This window comes from Paralichthys olivaceus, chromosome 21, assembly GCF_024713975.1.
Source record: "Paralichthys olivaceus isolate ysfri-2021 chromosome 21, ASM2471397v2, whole genome shotgun sequence".
NCBI classification, from domain to species: Eukaryota; Metazoa; Chordata; class Actinopteri; order Pleuronectiformes; family Paralichthyidae; genus Paralichthys; species Paralichthys olivaceus.
In genome coordinates, this window is record NC_091113.1 from 4793220 (window position 1) to 4809084 (window position 15865).

General features: G+C 44.4%; 2 protein-coding genes across 3 annotated transcripts; both read right to left on the reverse strand.

Annotated features, from left to right (window-relative positions):
- Positions 1-339: 339 nt before the first annotated feature.
- On the reverse strand, positions 340-7106 carry tlcd3bb (TLC domain containing 3Bb). Its single transcript, XM_020111152.2, has 7 exons — positions 6651-7106; positions 5142-5347; positions 4918-5001; positions 4526-4751; positions 3910-4005; positions 2570-2679; positions 340-2402 (listed from the first exon to the last, which is right to left on the reverse strand). Exons 2-7 carry the CDS (start codon positions 5264-5266, stop codon positions 2135-2137), a joined length of 909 nt encoding a protein of 302 aa, XP_019966711.1. The 5' UTR covers positions 5267-5347; positions 6651-7106; the 3' UTR covers positions 340-2134.
- Positions 7107-8135: 1029 nt separating this feature from the next.
- mazb (MYC-associated zinc finger protein b (purine-binding transcription factor)) lies at positions 8136-15070 on the reverse strand. 2 transcript variants are annotated; one of them, XM_020112098.2, is made up of 7 exons: positions 14067-15070; positions 13738-13888; positions 12646-12938; positions 11812-12059; positions 11353-11416; positions 10943-11114; positions 8136-10432 (listed from the first exon to the last, which is right to left on the reverse strand). In XM_020112098.2, exons 1-7 carry the CDS (start codon positions 14097-14099, stop codon positions 10089-10091), a joined length of 1305 nt encoding a protein of 434 aa, XP_019967657.1. In that variant the 5' UTR covers positions 14100-15070; the 3' UTR covers positions 8136-10088. The 2 variants fall into 2 exon arrangements, with proteins under 2 accessions (XP_019967657.1, XP_019967656.1); XM_020112097.2 differs by having other exon boundaries at positions 12514-12938; positions 14067-15066.
- Between the last annotated feature and the right edge of the window lie 795 nt (positions 15071-15865).

The following is a 15865-nucleotide window of genomic DNA, read 5'->3' on the forward strand; positions in this document are numbered from 1 at the left end:
ATTCTAATTGTTTGATAACCTCTGACACAGGACAGATTCATGTATCGGAGTGTATATTTTGTTTTGTCCCAACTGAAAGTATATAGGTATTATGTTTGTGTTCTACCTGAAACAATTTGACAATTTTTCCAACAAAATAACGTGTTGCTTCCATTAAACTGCTCATTAAAAGCAGGTTTCAGCCAGAGGCAGGAAAAATCTGTCGACTTCCCAAAGCTTGAAATGTCACTCTGAGCCCCCTACTGGCTCTTGTTTACCATTGAATTGAGAAGCTACATCGGAAATAAAAAAGCCAGGATAATTATGTTCAACACTGATAAAGAGACACTCGAGACAGGATCAGGACAGAGAAGTATATTTCAGCTAAGTTTGAGTAACAATACAGCCTTCATACAAGGCTCAGAAGCATAGAGTATAGTATGTATGCATAAATATGCATTCAAAACCACAAACCAAATAAATAAATAAATAAATACTTACAAATAAATAACGAGCATTTTTGTGGAATATACAGTACATCAGTTGAAATGTTTTTAGTATTGTCAAGAAGCATATCGTATTAATTCATGGAACAGGGGGAATGAATATTCTGTGTTCAACATGCCCACAGTTGTCCAGATGTTTTGGCACACGCTGCCCTGTCTTGATGGATTCTGAGCTTTGTTTTTTTTTTTTTTTTTTCTTGACCCACTACCAGGACAGTGTAGCTGCTTTAAAAAAAACATAAAATGATTTTAAAAAAAATAAGCCAGTTTGTTCATAGAAGGTTCATGGAACCAGTGACTCAAATACACGGCTCAATGATCAGAGCAATTCATACAATGCTAAAACGTTTCATCGACTTAACCATGGTTTAACAATAATATGAGCAACAACAGTATCGGACAGATCTGCTGAATGTCAATCAGAAGGGAATGCTTCCCCATGCTCGCCTTTTCACTTTTGGTTCCCTTCACACTGTAGCTTCGCACGTCCCTAAACAACCAAGTACTTTAAACCTCATGGTTCCCTGTGTGAAATATTCAAGCCAATCAAATGGATATTTTGAAGTTATCATACTGAAAACAAAAAAACACATGAAGATTCAGTTTAAAGTGACTGCTACGGTGCATCACTTCTCTGAATGCAGAAAAACACCAGTGACTGCAGTAAATGGAATGAAGTCATATCTACACTGAAACAAAGAAGTACCAGTGTAACTTTTTGGGGTCGTCTGCGTTACACTGAGCAGTAAAACTGTGAAATGATTGGATTTAATGCTGAAATGTAATTGTTCTGAAAATGACACAAAAAAGAAAACGAAGAGGGAAAAAAAAAAATCAACATTGACCAAATACTGACATGGAAATAAGGACAATTTTACATCGGCTATGTACACCCGTCACGTTTTTGTGCTCGAGGGAAAACCTCTTCTCCTTTTCTCAGAGGATAAAAATAAATAAAAACCTAAATGAACTGCAAAGAATGGGGGGGAGGGGGGGGTAAGGCAGCAGAATACAGTCTGGTGAGATTATCTCCCTTCCTAAGATGAGTCAGTCTGCAGGTTGGTTACATTTTGTTAGAGTGACAGTGACTACATAGAGGATACAGATAATAAACACTAACAAGTCAAAATACTGCTTAGCTGGGATTTTTTTCTCTTTTTTGAAGGTCTTCTTCATTACTAAACTGAATTAGGCCTTTCATCTACAGCAAATGTACTAACATACAATATTATACATTCCTATTTTCCATCTCTTCCCATACCGCGAGGCGGAGAGGACCAAATTTGATCTCCGTGAGGGAAACAGCCATCTACGCTCGCTATACATCCAGGCAAATTCCTCTCAGGTCAGTGCATGTTCCTGTCTGTCACAGTGCCCAATGACATCTTTAAATACAGAGTGTGCTAACACACCATTTGTTTCCTACAAACTGAGAAGCAGAAGTGCTTGAGGGCCAGCAACCAAATCATTCAGCTGTTAGAGTATGACTGCTGGCCACAAAGACTTCAGCGCTCTGTGACGCCATTGTCTGTAGCTTTCTTCATATTGCTACTTGCTTCAAGTCTCACTTTTCCCTCATATCTTTCTTTCTTTTACAAACTCATTGGTACATTCGCCTTCCTTCCCTCCCCCCCTCCCCTCCACTCTTCTCAGTGAGTGGCCAGCTCGGGCTCTGTGGAGCGAGTGCTGTAGCCGTTGGCAGGCTGGGGCAGCGCACTGCCGTCCGTCTGGCGCTCCTTTGGTGCGGCTGTAGTCGGGCGTGGTCTCTGAGAGCGGGAGGTGCCCATGAATAGTCGCAGGGCGCCCCTGCAAATTAGGGAGAACCAATAGAGCTGGGGGGCCATAAGCAGAGCAGCACCGAGGTTACAGTGCCATGGCACTTTGAAGGGAACCATGTGGAAGGGGATGGAGGCATACCTGGATACAAACAGGAGATTAAGAGGATTACAGGACTGTAAACACATGTTCCCAGTCTTATTTACATCATCCATATGTTAGAGATCCCGTGGCTGTGTATGTTACACTGACCCCAGCTCAGCGAGAGAGCAGAACATGAGAAAACAGAGATGGAAAGAAAGACATACCTTCCATAGACGTAGTAGAGGTAAGGGAAGAGGAGGACTCGACAGATGAAAAAAGTGATCAGCATAAGAGCCCCATTCACTTTGTGCAGGAGAGTGTGTTGCTGTTTGTACTGAGAGCGAAAAAAAACAGAGGGAGAGAGGTCGAGAGAGGGAGACAGAAAAGCAAGCAGTATAGTTTGGTGAAAGCTGACGATGTTAATCTTCTTTGCCATCGTTTTATTGTAAATACCAACATTGTTAAATACTATCTTGGACAGAACAAGAGGCGTCGCAGAGTGCAGCACGCCATGCTGCTGGTTCGACACGCCGATTTCTAAAGGAGGTAGCGGGACAGTGTGAGTGCGTGTCAGTGAACATTCTCATTTGTTTACAGCAGATGACTTTACTATTATCTTCAACTGTCAACGTGCTTCAGTGAGATAACACTGAGGACAAGCTCACACGTGTTTCCCCCCCATTCACTGGCCACATATACCAGAATAACAAGACATCCCATCGATAAATACACTATTGTTTTTGTTACCTCTGCCAAGGCGGTTATGTTTGGTTGTTTAGAAGTGAGATTACACAAAAACAACTGAATGGATTACCACGAAACTGTATCAAACGTTGGATCCAGGATTTCATTTTTTTTCTTTAATATTGTGAAATAGAGCGTTTTTTTCCTCATTTTCACTGGTTTTCCAGAGAATAATTCTGATTTTGATGAAAAATAGGCACATTGAGAGAACAGATATCTATGATAACACACAATGTGGTGCAGCTTGATTGAATTAAAGGGGACTATTCAGCCTTGGCAGAGGTATGCGTGCTACTTAGTGACATTCTAGTTATTTGTGGTTCTTTATTCTATTCGTATAACAGCTTCTAGCCCAGTGTTATTTATCCAACAACCACATGCCCTGTTGTCAGGGACAGGAGGGTCAGGGTGCTGAGCGACAGAGGGTAAAAGGACAAGCGGATATCCCGTCTAAATACTAGGGGCTTATTCAGAGGCTAACAGCTGTAGGAGCCTCAGATGGGGGACGAGCAGGAAGCAGTGGTGGGAACAACCTTCATTCACACGCTGAGACACTGTACGCATAACCACAGGCCTAAAACACACACAGGTGGATGCAGCTCCTACGATTTGTATTCACAAAAACTGTGTTACCGATTAATGACTGGTGTTTCTGACAGGAGCCAATGTGCATGAAAAAGGTGCATGCTGGGAGTGAATGGAAAATAAAATCTCCATTGAATGAAGAAGAGAGAAAAGAAAGCGGACAGTGCAGAGGAACTTTAGTGTGACACATGCAACCAGGCTTCAAACTTCTGTGAGGGTGAACAAGGACACTTACTTGGATAAGTATTTTTCCTAAGCAGACAGAAGGAGTGCTGAGCTCAGCCATGAACATTATACCCTGGAAATAATCTCCCTTTCCTTGTCGCCAAAACTAGAAAGAGAAAATAAGATGAATTATTACTGAGTGCAATTACATATTTGTTCCTTTGTGGACTTTTGTGCAATAAAAACAAATCTCTACATAAATATATACCTAGTAAGCCCCTGCCACGCTAATATGATGATTTAGATCAAACTATATAGGGCAGCCATAGGTGTCCGAGCTATGGCAGAACCAACACCATGTTTGACAGATGAGGTGTTCTTTCTCTCTTCACACTTTCCACTTCATGTAAACAAAGGTCACCAGTTTGTGGGGAATCTGCTAAGATTATGGTCATGACGTCGTCTCTTGAATGTTCTCATGTGCCACGACACCCTGAAGAGTGTTTTTGACTTGCTGTGCAGTTGTAAAGAGGTTTTTCCTCCTCATCATACAAATGATTCTCTTTCAACACTTTGTGGTCATCAGTCCACCAGGTCATTTAACATTTTCTGCTCTTCTGTGCTATATTTTTTCGTTGCATTGCACTAGTCTGAGCTGAAAATAAAGAGCAATGTGTGACAGTTACCACAGAAACAGGGAAGCAGACGGTGACCATGACAACATGGTGCAGCACCATGAGGAACTCGCGACGCAGGTAGCTGGTCAGTGCTGTGCTCATGTGCTGGGGAGCTGCCGAGGCCTCCTCGTGCCCTTTGACCCGTAGCTTGTACCAATAGCACATGAACATTGCGTAGATGTCGTACACAAAGTAGGGAACAGCGAACATGATGTAAGAGCTTGTCAGCCAATGCCTGTAGTGAGGAAGAGAGAGTGACTTTTAAAAACACAGAAATTAAAGAATGAACAGTATGAGCTGAGAACTCACTCAAACAATGTAAGAACACAGCTCGTAACACCATGTTCGCCTGTTACATTGTATGTGATTGAATATTTTCTCAAAAACATTTCTTGACTCACTGGTCCTCAATGATGTCCTCGCAGGAAGAAGCAATGATGTAGCCAGCTGAGGAAGCCATGACTGCCTGGACTGACGACACCAACCTTGGAACAGAGAACAGAAAATAAACCTAATGCTTCTCTCGTTGTCTAATGTGTTGAAGGGTTTCAGATTGTCAACTGAACCTTAGTTAACCCATCCACATTTATGTGAAAACAAGAAGGCACGTATAAGAGGACCTCACCTGGCAGACACAATGACTGCATCTCCTTCGCTCCATCTCAGCGCCGGGATGGACTTCAGACATTGTTTGGACAGAAGGAAAAGACCTGGAAAGAACACAGACCCAGCAGCTAGGATGGTCAGCATGGTCCCTGGTGATCCGTCTGTGAGGCAAAAAGTTCAGCAGGCAATCTGGTCCTTGAGATCCGTTGCTCTTTTCCCCCCTCTCTGAAAGACACAAAACACCAGACAGTGGAGAGACGGTTCATATTGATCTCACTGGCAGCAACTCCCACTTCTATGCATTTGGCTGCATTTGCTAAGATAACAAACAAAGCACAGTATCAAAGTCCAACATATGTCGCAATATAGGAGTCTAGCCTCTCTGGGGGGGGTGCTGCCATAAGTACAATGAAGATAATGAAAAAAGACACTTTGGAGAGTAAATGTTAAAATCGTACAAATATAAAAAGGTGAAAGAAGACAGTTCAAGGAAGAGAAAGCCAGTTAAGCTGAGTTCAGAGGACAGGTGATCAGATGACACAGTGAGCCTCGTTCACGTTTACTCCTGGGGCAACCATGTGCTACTTCCATGCGGTTTTGCAGTTTGCCTACACTGGACTAGCTGACTCATTAAAAAGTTGAAGTCCATTAGCAGAATACGCACTGCGCCTTTTTAAAAACCCCGCACGTCGAAAATATCGACACAGACTCGGGCTGCTTGGAGCTCAGAGTCCACGTTGACGGAGGTGATTGAATCCATCAGTAAAACCTGTTAAACATTTAAGGTTTACAACTTTGGGCAGATAAGCAAAGTGACACCGGCTCCGGCTCGATGTGCAACTCGACTATTCTGGTTTCGATCGGACACGAGATGAATGTGGACGTTAGCATGAGCCGCTAAATGACTTGATGTGAAGTCGAAGAGCCCGCATGTCAAACCTCCAGGGCTCTGCTAACTTAGCTACACTGTACGTTTTCCATCGAATACATCGGCTAGTTAAGCTAACAACAACATCGGGCAGCTACAGGTAACTTTGTCATGTGGCTGTCAACGTGTTGGCAATAAACGAGTCGATGTGTGTGTGTTTGATGGAAGACGACCATGCTAACATGGCATGTCCTCCCCGACCCTCGCGGAGCATGACCGACTGTATGAACCCATGCTAACAATGACGCTAGGTCCGTTAGCTCGCGTTAGCGTCTCGTCTTCGTCACCGCAGCTTCAGTCAGATATCGTTCCGCCCGGAGCGCATTCAACAAGCCGGAGAAAGCGACACGATGACACCCAGAGAACAAAGCTCAGGACGCGGGTGGTCGTACATTCGTGTTTTGTCCGAGTTCACGCAAAACGCCACGCTGACGCTAAACCTTCTTGTTAGCTTGTTATTTGTTTGTAGCCGTCAGCTAGCGCTAGCGACTGAGCGGGCTGATAGCCCCCGTGCACGCCAAATCACGGTTAGCTAGCTAACTCTTGAGTTTACACATGTTTGTCTAAATAAATGGAGACACATGATGAAGCAGCATTTACTCAGAGACTCTGCGGAGTCCGGTCAGCGGCCAGTCGAAGCTCGGGTCTTGTGGAAAGCGTTTAGAGGTGTCCCGGGGGTCTCCGCCTCGACGATCCGCATGTTTATGCGGCCACTTCGATGTCTGACGGGTAGCAGCAGCGAGCTAACGCTAGCTTGCAGCAACCTGGATCGAAATCTACGCGAGGGCAGCTCCCCGGGAGCATTGGCGACTTCCCTCCGGTGTAGAAGTCTCAGGCTAAGCGGCGAATTGACACAAGGCAAAAGCGACGGTGACAGGTGGGGTGGGTGGGTGGGGGCGATCCGGGGGTGTCCGAGGCGGCGACGTTAGCTGGTCCCAGCCGCTATGTCATCGCATCAGCAGAGAGCAGATCCGCCGCTGCCTCCTCACAGATGCAGCGTTGACTCAACAGTGTGGACGGAGGAAGATGATGCTGCTGCTGCGCCAGCTCCAGATCCCACAGCTCCACAGCTCCACAGCAGCAGCTCCTGTCATGACGAGCACCACTCACTGATTTCTATTAAAGTGGTTTGATGCTGTTTTCTGATGAATGAATGAATGGATGGATCCTCATCAGGAGGTCTATTCCTTCTGCATTCATAGTTTGCAACATGCACAACGTCCACTTTAAACACTGGTATACATGCACATACACAAGGAGCCAGCGCTTATGCATTTAATTCAGACAATCTCGGCAGATCTGTAAAGACTCATGTATGTTGTGGACATTTTTATGGTTTACATCTGTTTTGTTCATTTAGTTTTATTCTCTTTCACCAAATATATGTTGTCTTACTTATAGCTCTCTCTCTAACCCAGGGTGACAGTACATACAGTGGGTTTCTCTACTAATAATACTTCTGTCTGTCTTGAAAGTTGTACACCATGTACATATTCTCTGTCTATTTTACACTTTCACATGTTGTCTTGTCTTCCTCATTTTGAATATCTGCTGCTGTAACAATTTATGTCCCAGGATTGGGATCAACAAAGTTTATCTTATAGATAATGGATGGATCAATTCTTTTGTTGTTGTAAAAGTTTTGTGTTGCACAAGATTGTGCCGTAGTCAGGTTAAAATGGATGGACGTGCAGTTAAACATTTACAGTGTAAATGGAGTGAAAGAGTAAAAGTTGGTGTTTATGGTTTGTTAGGAGTTAGATCCAGATTGTTTCTGGGTGACGCTGCATCTTATGAATGTTTGCATTTGATTTTCTGTTCAATAAAATCTGCTTCATATTCTGAGAATTATTATTTGTCTGCTTTTCAGAAATAACCAAATTTACCTGGTCCATGAAATTGAATACTGGTCATTTGCCTGCATATAAATTCAGTAATTGTGAATTAGTATTCATTAATAAAAAAATGTATCCAACCCCTTCAACTCTTAATGACTTGATCATCAGAATAAACTACATCATGTCAGTGAAGAAGCGGTGGTGTAACAGTGATGAATACATGAACAGATCAGGACACAACACAGAGCCTGTTTACCCTTTTTACTTTAAACTGTCCAAATTACAAAATAATAACATGATCTCTACTTCATCTACAAAATAAGATAATATTTATGACTGTAGTAAGCATCATTGATTTTTTTTGCTCTAACAACCTTTTAGACATGCATACTGTTGAGAAATATAAAAATATAAATATAAATACATCCCATTAATATTCTTAATGAATCCATGACTAAGATTTGAAATATCTCATCATAAAAGAATTAAAATGCAGTTGAGTACGATAAGGCATTAAGATGTATCACAAGAGCTGTACAGAATCCTAGAGTAGAGGTATTACTTTTTTCTTAGTGTGATGGAGGAAATCCTAAAATTAACTTTCGAATAAATCACTACTTTTCTCAACAGGAAGAACACATTTCCAAAGAAAGAAAGAAAAGAAACAATTACAAATCTGAAGGTAACATATGAACACAAAACTGAAAAAGCACTCCAGTACAAAAACCAGGATTTGTTTACAGCATACCAAGTGGTGTTGTCGAACTCCCATCGGACTTCTTTGCCTGACTTATGACTTCTTAAGCCCTTTCCCCGACACCACACATCCCGTCATGACATGACTCGAACCAAACATAGCCAATGAACAAGTGAGCATTCTTCACATGATTAATGTGGACCGATAATGACTTGTGTTCAGAACATTATGTGCTATACAGAGTTAGATGACTAAATCTAATGCATAAGTTTCACTCGTTGGACTGGTACATAGAGAAAACAAAAAGGACCATGGCAAAGACAGTTACAATCAAATGAATGGCCAACGAAAATTATTCTGAATAAAAATCAACACTTTTATAAATATTATTGTTTACAGCCGACTAACTTAGCGGAACTGCTAAAAGTTTCTTTTGTTGTGACGCCTCCCTAACGATAAGCATGACCGAGCGAGCTTGTTTTCATGCAGAAGGTAGTTCTTAGGTGCAAGAATCGCCATGTCCGAAGCTGAAGTGTTGAATAGCAGGTATGTTTTTTCTTTTGTTCTTTTTTAAAACACGGCCAGACCCAGAGAGGAAGACTCAGAGCAAGAAAATCCAAGAAATCTCAAACCCATTTTGATCCTCGCTGAATCAAACAAGAACAATTTAAGGTGCTTGACACTCCTGAACACGACTCTATTCCTGTCTCTGTACTTTTAGGAAACAAATGAAAAAAGTACATCCCACGATACGATTACACACCAATCACGGCGTGCGTGGTCGTCTGTCCTGATCTAGAAACAGCCCTCTAGAAACTAGCATCACAGCTCGAAATCAAATATAACTTTTTGTAGACAAACACACTAGCATGCGAGAGGAGCCCCTGACTTACACACACACAAACAAACACACACACACACACACCCAAGCACGCAACTTTCCGACTATTGTGTCTCTCTTTTATGTTTATGTAGGGTTCTTCTCTCAGCCTACTTTTTAAAAACGCGAGCCATTTGGATTCTCAGTACGTGAGCTGCAAAATGGAGGTAAGATCAGAGCTGGTGTGAGATATACAGTACTTGGTGCACTTGCAGAGAGCAGCCAAAGAGAGAGAGAGGGCAGAGAGGGGAGAGTAATACAGTAGATGCTCACAATACCACAGTTTCATTGGAGTCTTTAATGCACGAGAGCATTCAGGAATATTTGGACGACACATCCATGTTTGTCGTTGGTGTCCGTGAACCTGCTGCAGCCACAACGGTCCCTTTTTCCATGACTTCATAGCTCTATTAATACAACATATCCTTTTCCTCCGGTTCTCCAGCTCCGCAGCGCTGAGCCGACTGACTGGTGTTAATCTCCCCCACCCTCGATCCTGACCTTACCTAGAAGTGGGGACATGACAAAACTGAAACCGGATCAGCATCTACGAGTAACTCCGACCTTCTCTAACCTTGCCCTCCGCTAAGAGACTGAGATTATTATTGCTGGGCTCTCTATTGCTAACTGTGTTGCTGCGGGGCTGCAATGCTAGAGCAGTCTGTGACAAGCAGGTCCACCACCGTGTTGCCGGTGACATACACAGTGGGTGCTGTCACCATGTTGCTAAGGGAGACGGAGCTGCTGGCAGCCACGTTAGAGGTGACGGGGCTCGGGGCACCGTGGCTGTTGCCATGGGTGCCCATGTGCCCCTGGAGCTGTGTGGGCGTCTTGCAGTGGACGCCACACAAGTGGCAGACGAGTACGCCACCGGAGGCTGTGCCGCCAAAGCCCCCTGGACTGTCTTTCCACTCCTGGCCATGGTGCTTCTGGGCATGGACACGGAGGTACGTCAGTGTGGTAAAACCTGACGGAGGAGAGAGAGAGAAGGGGAGAGAGAGAGAGAGAACAACGGTTATTTCAGCAAGAGATGTTGATGTAACATGTGATAAATTGATGTCTGATCAATAGTCACCAGTCACAGGTGAAAGACAGCCTCAGTGTAATCAAACTGTCACTAACACAGATGGAAGAAGCATTAAATAGAAAACATTAAAGTCTACTCAATGTAATTGTCTCAATCCCAGCAAAAAAATGTTTTTAAGTGTGTTTCTCAAAATATCAAGTTATTTCTTTAAATGTCTTATGACGTCACTCTTTGAAACAAAGCAACAACAGGTTTGAAATACAGGATGCATACTGAACTATGTGTTATACCTGCATTGCCTTTTTGTTTTTAATCATTATTACATATTTGTCAGTAGGGAGACAATAGCAGACGTTGTTCATGGTCAGCGTCAAAACCAATAACTACAGTGTTGCCCCGCTGCCAGTATTTATTTCAACACATACATGAATCATAGTGGTGTGGACTTACTGCGGTTACAGAGGTGGCAGGCGTGGTGCTGCGACTGGTTGTGCACCCTCATGTGATCTGTGATGTAAGCAGCAGACAGGAGCTTCCCACAGATGTGGCAGGGGACCTTCTCCTCGTGGCGAATCATATGCGCACGCAAGCGATCCTTCGTGGCAAAGCTGGACTCACAGGTCTGAAAAAAGCAGCAAATCGATGAGGATTGAGAAACTAAAATTGAAACAGATGAAATAAAAAAGTATTTTAAACGTGTGCACAAAAATCCATTCCAAGACCGATACCAGAGATCTTTAAATCTATACCCATGTAAACAGTGTGAGTAACACCTGCTGCATATTGTCAGAATCCAAAAGAATGTACTTTAACCACATCTGTTTATCTACACAGATAAGTTGTAGGTGGACGTGACGTACTGGGCATTTGAAAGGTCGCTCTGAGGAGTGCACCTGTCGGACGTGACTGTTCAGATGGTCAGGCCTGGGTAAAGACAGAGAGGGGACACATTAGCACAGGTCAACACTACATGAGTTCATTACCTTCGTCTGCCCTGACACCGATGGGAACGTTTGTGTGAAATTTCAAAATAAAGTTATTTCTCTGGCAACATAACAAATTTCGTGTAACGTCGAAAACAAGCAATAACCATGTGTCTCTGGGACAGAGTAACACAAACTCAGTGGAGCTGACATTAACTGCATCGGGCTCGGACTGGATTGGACAGGTAAATGTCTCCTGAGCTGCTCTCTATTTAAACCATTGAAGAAGTTTAATGAAGTGGATTTATCTTTCAATGCCATGGGTTTAAACTTTGCAGAGGACGGAGTAGATAATCATTATTGATATTTTACAGACAAACTTGTGAAATGCATCACCTGGAGAAAGCCTTGCCACAGTGGGGACAGACGTAGGGTTTTTCCACTCCGCCCTGGTGGGAGCGCACGTGGTGGCTCATGCGGTCCTTCCTCTTGAAGCGCTGCTGGCAGATGGGACAGGAGAACGGCTTCTCGTCCGAGTGTGACAGGCGGTGGCGGTTGAGGTGGTAGACGTCGCGGAAGGCCTTCCCGCATGTCTCGCAGGCGTGGTTCTTTCTCACCGGGTTTGGGTTGGGATTCGAGGGCCGCTGAGGCAGAAACAGACAAACACGCTGCAGAGTTTAGATGGGAGGCATTTTAATAACCATCATAGATAAAAAAAGAAATTAATTTAAAGATCTCTGACAGTTGATTCACGTGTTAGATTGTCGACTTCCTGTTGGATGTGAAGTCTGCCTTCACACTGTGTGTAACAGAGAACATGCAGGGGAGCGTGGGGGGGCTTCTAGCACGGTGTTTCTCAAACTGGGGACCAGAGCCAAACACTGGGATGGAATTTACTGGTCCCTGAATGAATGAATGCAAATTAATATTTATCCAATTCAAACACACAGGAGTATTTTAATAAAAAAAGCCGGTGACATATTGTCCTAGACAATGACAGAAGATGGGTTAACCATCCCTGTGGCCCGGCAGCTTAAGAAACAATGTGCTTGAAGGATTGGGGTTGTCGACAGCCATCTCCACAAGGCCCTGACCCACCTGTACTGTCGCCCCTGTGGCCATGACGACAGCAGCAGGAGGCGGAGCATGGGGGTTAACACTAGCCATTAGGTTTGGCATGGCAACCCCTTCACCATCCTGACTACCCAGGGGAGGCTGCTGTGCACCCACCAGCACGCCGGGAGGGGCGAGAGGGGGAGGCGCGGAGAGGTGGAGCAGGGAGAGGGGAACAGTGGGCCTCTCCGTCCTCCCTCCGGCCCCCACCGCCATCACCGACGGGGCCGCCACAGCCACCTGGCCGGCTGCTCCCTCCTTTGCCCCCTCCGCCTGCTCTCTGGCCCTGTCCTTCATGCGTACCCCAGTGTGGACCGACTGGTGCCGCCGCAGGTTGTAGTTGTTCTTGAACTGCTTGTTGCAGATGGCACAGATGTGGGGCACGCGGGTCGGCCGAGACACTGGCTTCACTGGACCGGAGGGAGGTGGGAGACAAGACAAGACAGAGAGAGAGAAAGAAATCATTCATTTCAAAGATGGAAAGTGCATAAAATTCTCATTACTACATATTGTGCTCTGCAACTGATTTCAGTATTGTTTAACATTTTAAAGATCGAGCAGCTAACTGAATTATAGAATCTGTGAAGTTTATTCTGATTCTGATCACTATCACAAGAGGTTGGAGAAATATTAACAATGGAGAGCTAAGAAAACTGTGAGATATCAATAATTGAATATCTATAATTAACTAATTGTATCTTTACAATTTAACAAGGCTTAATTTTGTTTTTACGAACCAAGATTACCTGTGAATGTTAAAATATTGTATATTTAGCGTGGATGCGTACGAGCAATTACGTTGACAGAGGCTAATAGCAGTAACTACACACTACTGAAAAAACTATATTGACAAATATTAAAAGGTTGTTGATCGTGTCATGTCCTGAATGTTAAATACTGGGTTCTGAATTAAAAAAACTAAATAGAGTTGTAACACGCAACACAGAAAAACACAAAACATAGCTAATGTGATTTAAATTATTTGACTGTAGTTCTGAAGTACAGATCTCTGTACTGATCAGATTAAATGTATATTATTCTGAATTCCTGAAAATAGAGGAGGATTCAGACTTAAAGTAAAACAGATAAATCAGATTTTTGTTGCCATTGTGTGTGTCTGTCTTCACTGGACTTCTGAGTGTGGTTGTGGATGATCTAAATCATGTCCTCCATGTGCTGCTCGGTGTGTTGAGGTGCAGGGTCCCTCACCGGGCAGGGGATCCTCATTGAGGGCAGCAGTGTCCACAGTAGAAGGAGGCTGTGCTATGTGCTCTGTGGGTGGGGTTTGGGGAGAACTCGTATGCACGGGCATGAGCTCTGATTGGAGACTCCCCTCCACTTGGTTTTGGGTGGGAGTATGCTGGAGAAGCAAGGAGAAGGCCATCACCAAAAGTAAACACAAGTCACAGCATAATGTTGAGGTGTGATAGAAGATGTGCACGGCTGCAGGACACTCACTGACAGAGTGATGGAGAGGGAGAGAAATGACAAGCAGAGAGAAAGAAGGGGCCTGAAAACGGCCCCGCTCATCAACCTACCTGGAAGAGAAAATTGCTCCAAGCAGCATCCATTTTGCGCCACGGCGATGGAGATTATAAAGTCAGTTCCTGATTGAGATCGAGATCCTGTGCATGGTGTGACTGGGCCCAGCGATGGTGGAGGCGCACACGGCCGTGCGTCCTGCAGCGCAAACCACGGCCTCCCGGATTCTGTCGCAAAACGTGGATGAAGTGGTCTGCAGAAATGTGCTGTTCTCATCGAGGCGGCCTAATGCTCCGACATTAACATGCACGCAGCCGATGGCTAACGCGGGGCTGCCGTGTGCGCACAGGGAGGCAGCGGCGGCGGAGCAGGCCAGCTGCAGCACGGGCCTGTTCCTCCGTTCACTTTGATTTCTAACTTTAATTCATCGAATCTCCCTGAAAACGCAACAGCGCGCTGTTAAACTCTGTCAGAAATAACCAAAAGAAACAAAAACAAACCCCGCACGGCTCGGTGTTACACTTTAGCAACAAACAAAAAAACAATCTGCGTAAAATAAATGCGCTTTTACGCACGGAAGCAAATATGGGTAATAACACACGCGTCTGGCGGCACGGCAGCCCATGCTTTGCTTTTAATTTGTGGATCTATATTTTCCCCGATTTCCTCTCAATAGGCCACTCGGGTGTTTGTCGAAGCCTCGCTGTTGGTTTCAAGCTCTGACCCCGGCGAGCGGCGCTGTCGCCGGGCCGCAGCCCATCGCTCCACCTCGGCCGTTCAGCTGCGAGGATGTCATCTTTCTTTTTTTATCGCCCGCTCTCCCTCCTCCCTCCCTGTCTCTTTCTTCCTTTTCTTTTTTAATTCCTCTTTCTTCTCCCCCTCCTCTCCTTTTCCTCGCACCGCTATGTCCCACTCGCTCTTAAAGGGATGGGGTTTCCTCTCCGGACTCCCCTCCCTCCTCCCTCTCATTTCCGTCTCCCTCGGCGGGGCCCGTCCTCCCCCCCCCCTTCCTTCCTGGGATTGTGGGCCGACACAAAACAGGGCCTCCATCACGCTGTTGTTTTTCTCTCCCTCCCTCCCTCCCCCTTTCTTCCCGGGGCCAACTGGAGCAGATCAGCTCCGGCTCTGCAGAAAAAAAAACAGCCAGAATGACTTTCCATTAATGACAGACGCATCTTAAAGGGCAGTGCGCACAGATCCAGCCCATAATAATGATGTCAGAGTCAGATATAGTACAAGAGGACGAATAGCAGCTCAGCACACACACACAATAGATGAGAGATGATGAGGATTATGGTGTGCATTACATAAACACTGGTAAAAAACATCCACAGAAACACACACAGGACAGGACATAGTGCTAATGACCTAAATATATAACTCCAAGCGGTGAGAACGTATAATAAGCTGCCCCTGCTCCTCCGAGGCCTCATATGAAACCACAGGTAAATTCACCAGAGACATGTTTTTATTTGGATCCCCTGAACACGTCTTATTTTCTTCCATCTAGATCTTTGACTTATCCTCAGTTAAAGGAAGGAAAATGTTGCGAAAAAACAAACAATTTTGTTAAAGAATATTAAATAAAAACAACCTGGAACTATGGATTCTCTCATGTCCCTTCCTGCAACCAAGTTTTTGTAGTGTAGTTTTTGCATAATCCAACAAACAAACCGATGGACGGAGGCGAAAATGGTTCATCGTTTTCGTCAAAGTCCTTGAGTGTGCGGACCAAATAATGAAAAAATAATGAAAATAATCATTAGTTGTCTCATTACATGATGGTCTTATTTGAATTCAGCCAGTTTTCATCCGCTCACACCTGTTCTGTTCCAGCTCTATAATAAACATCTTG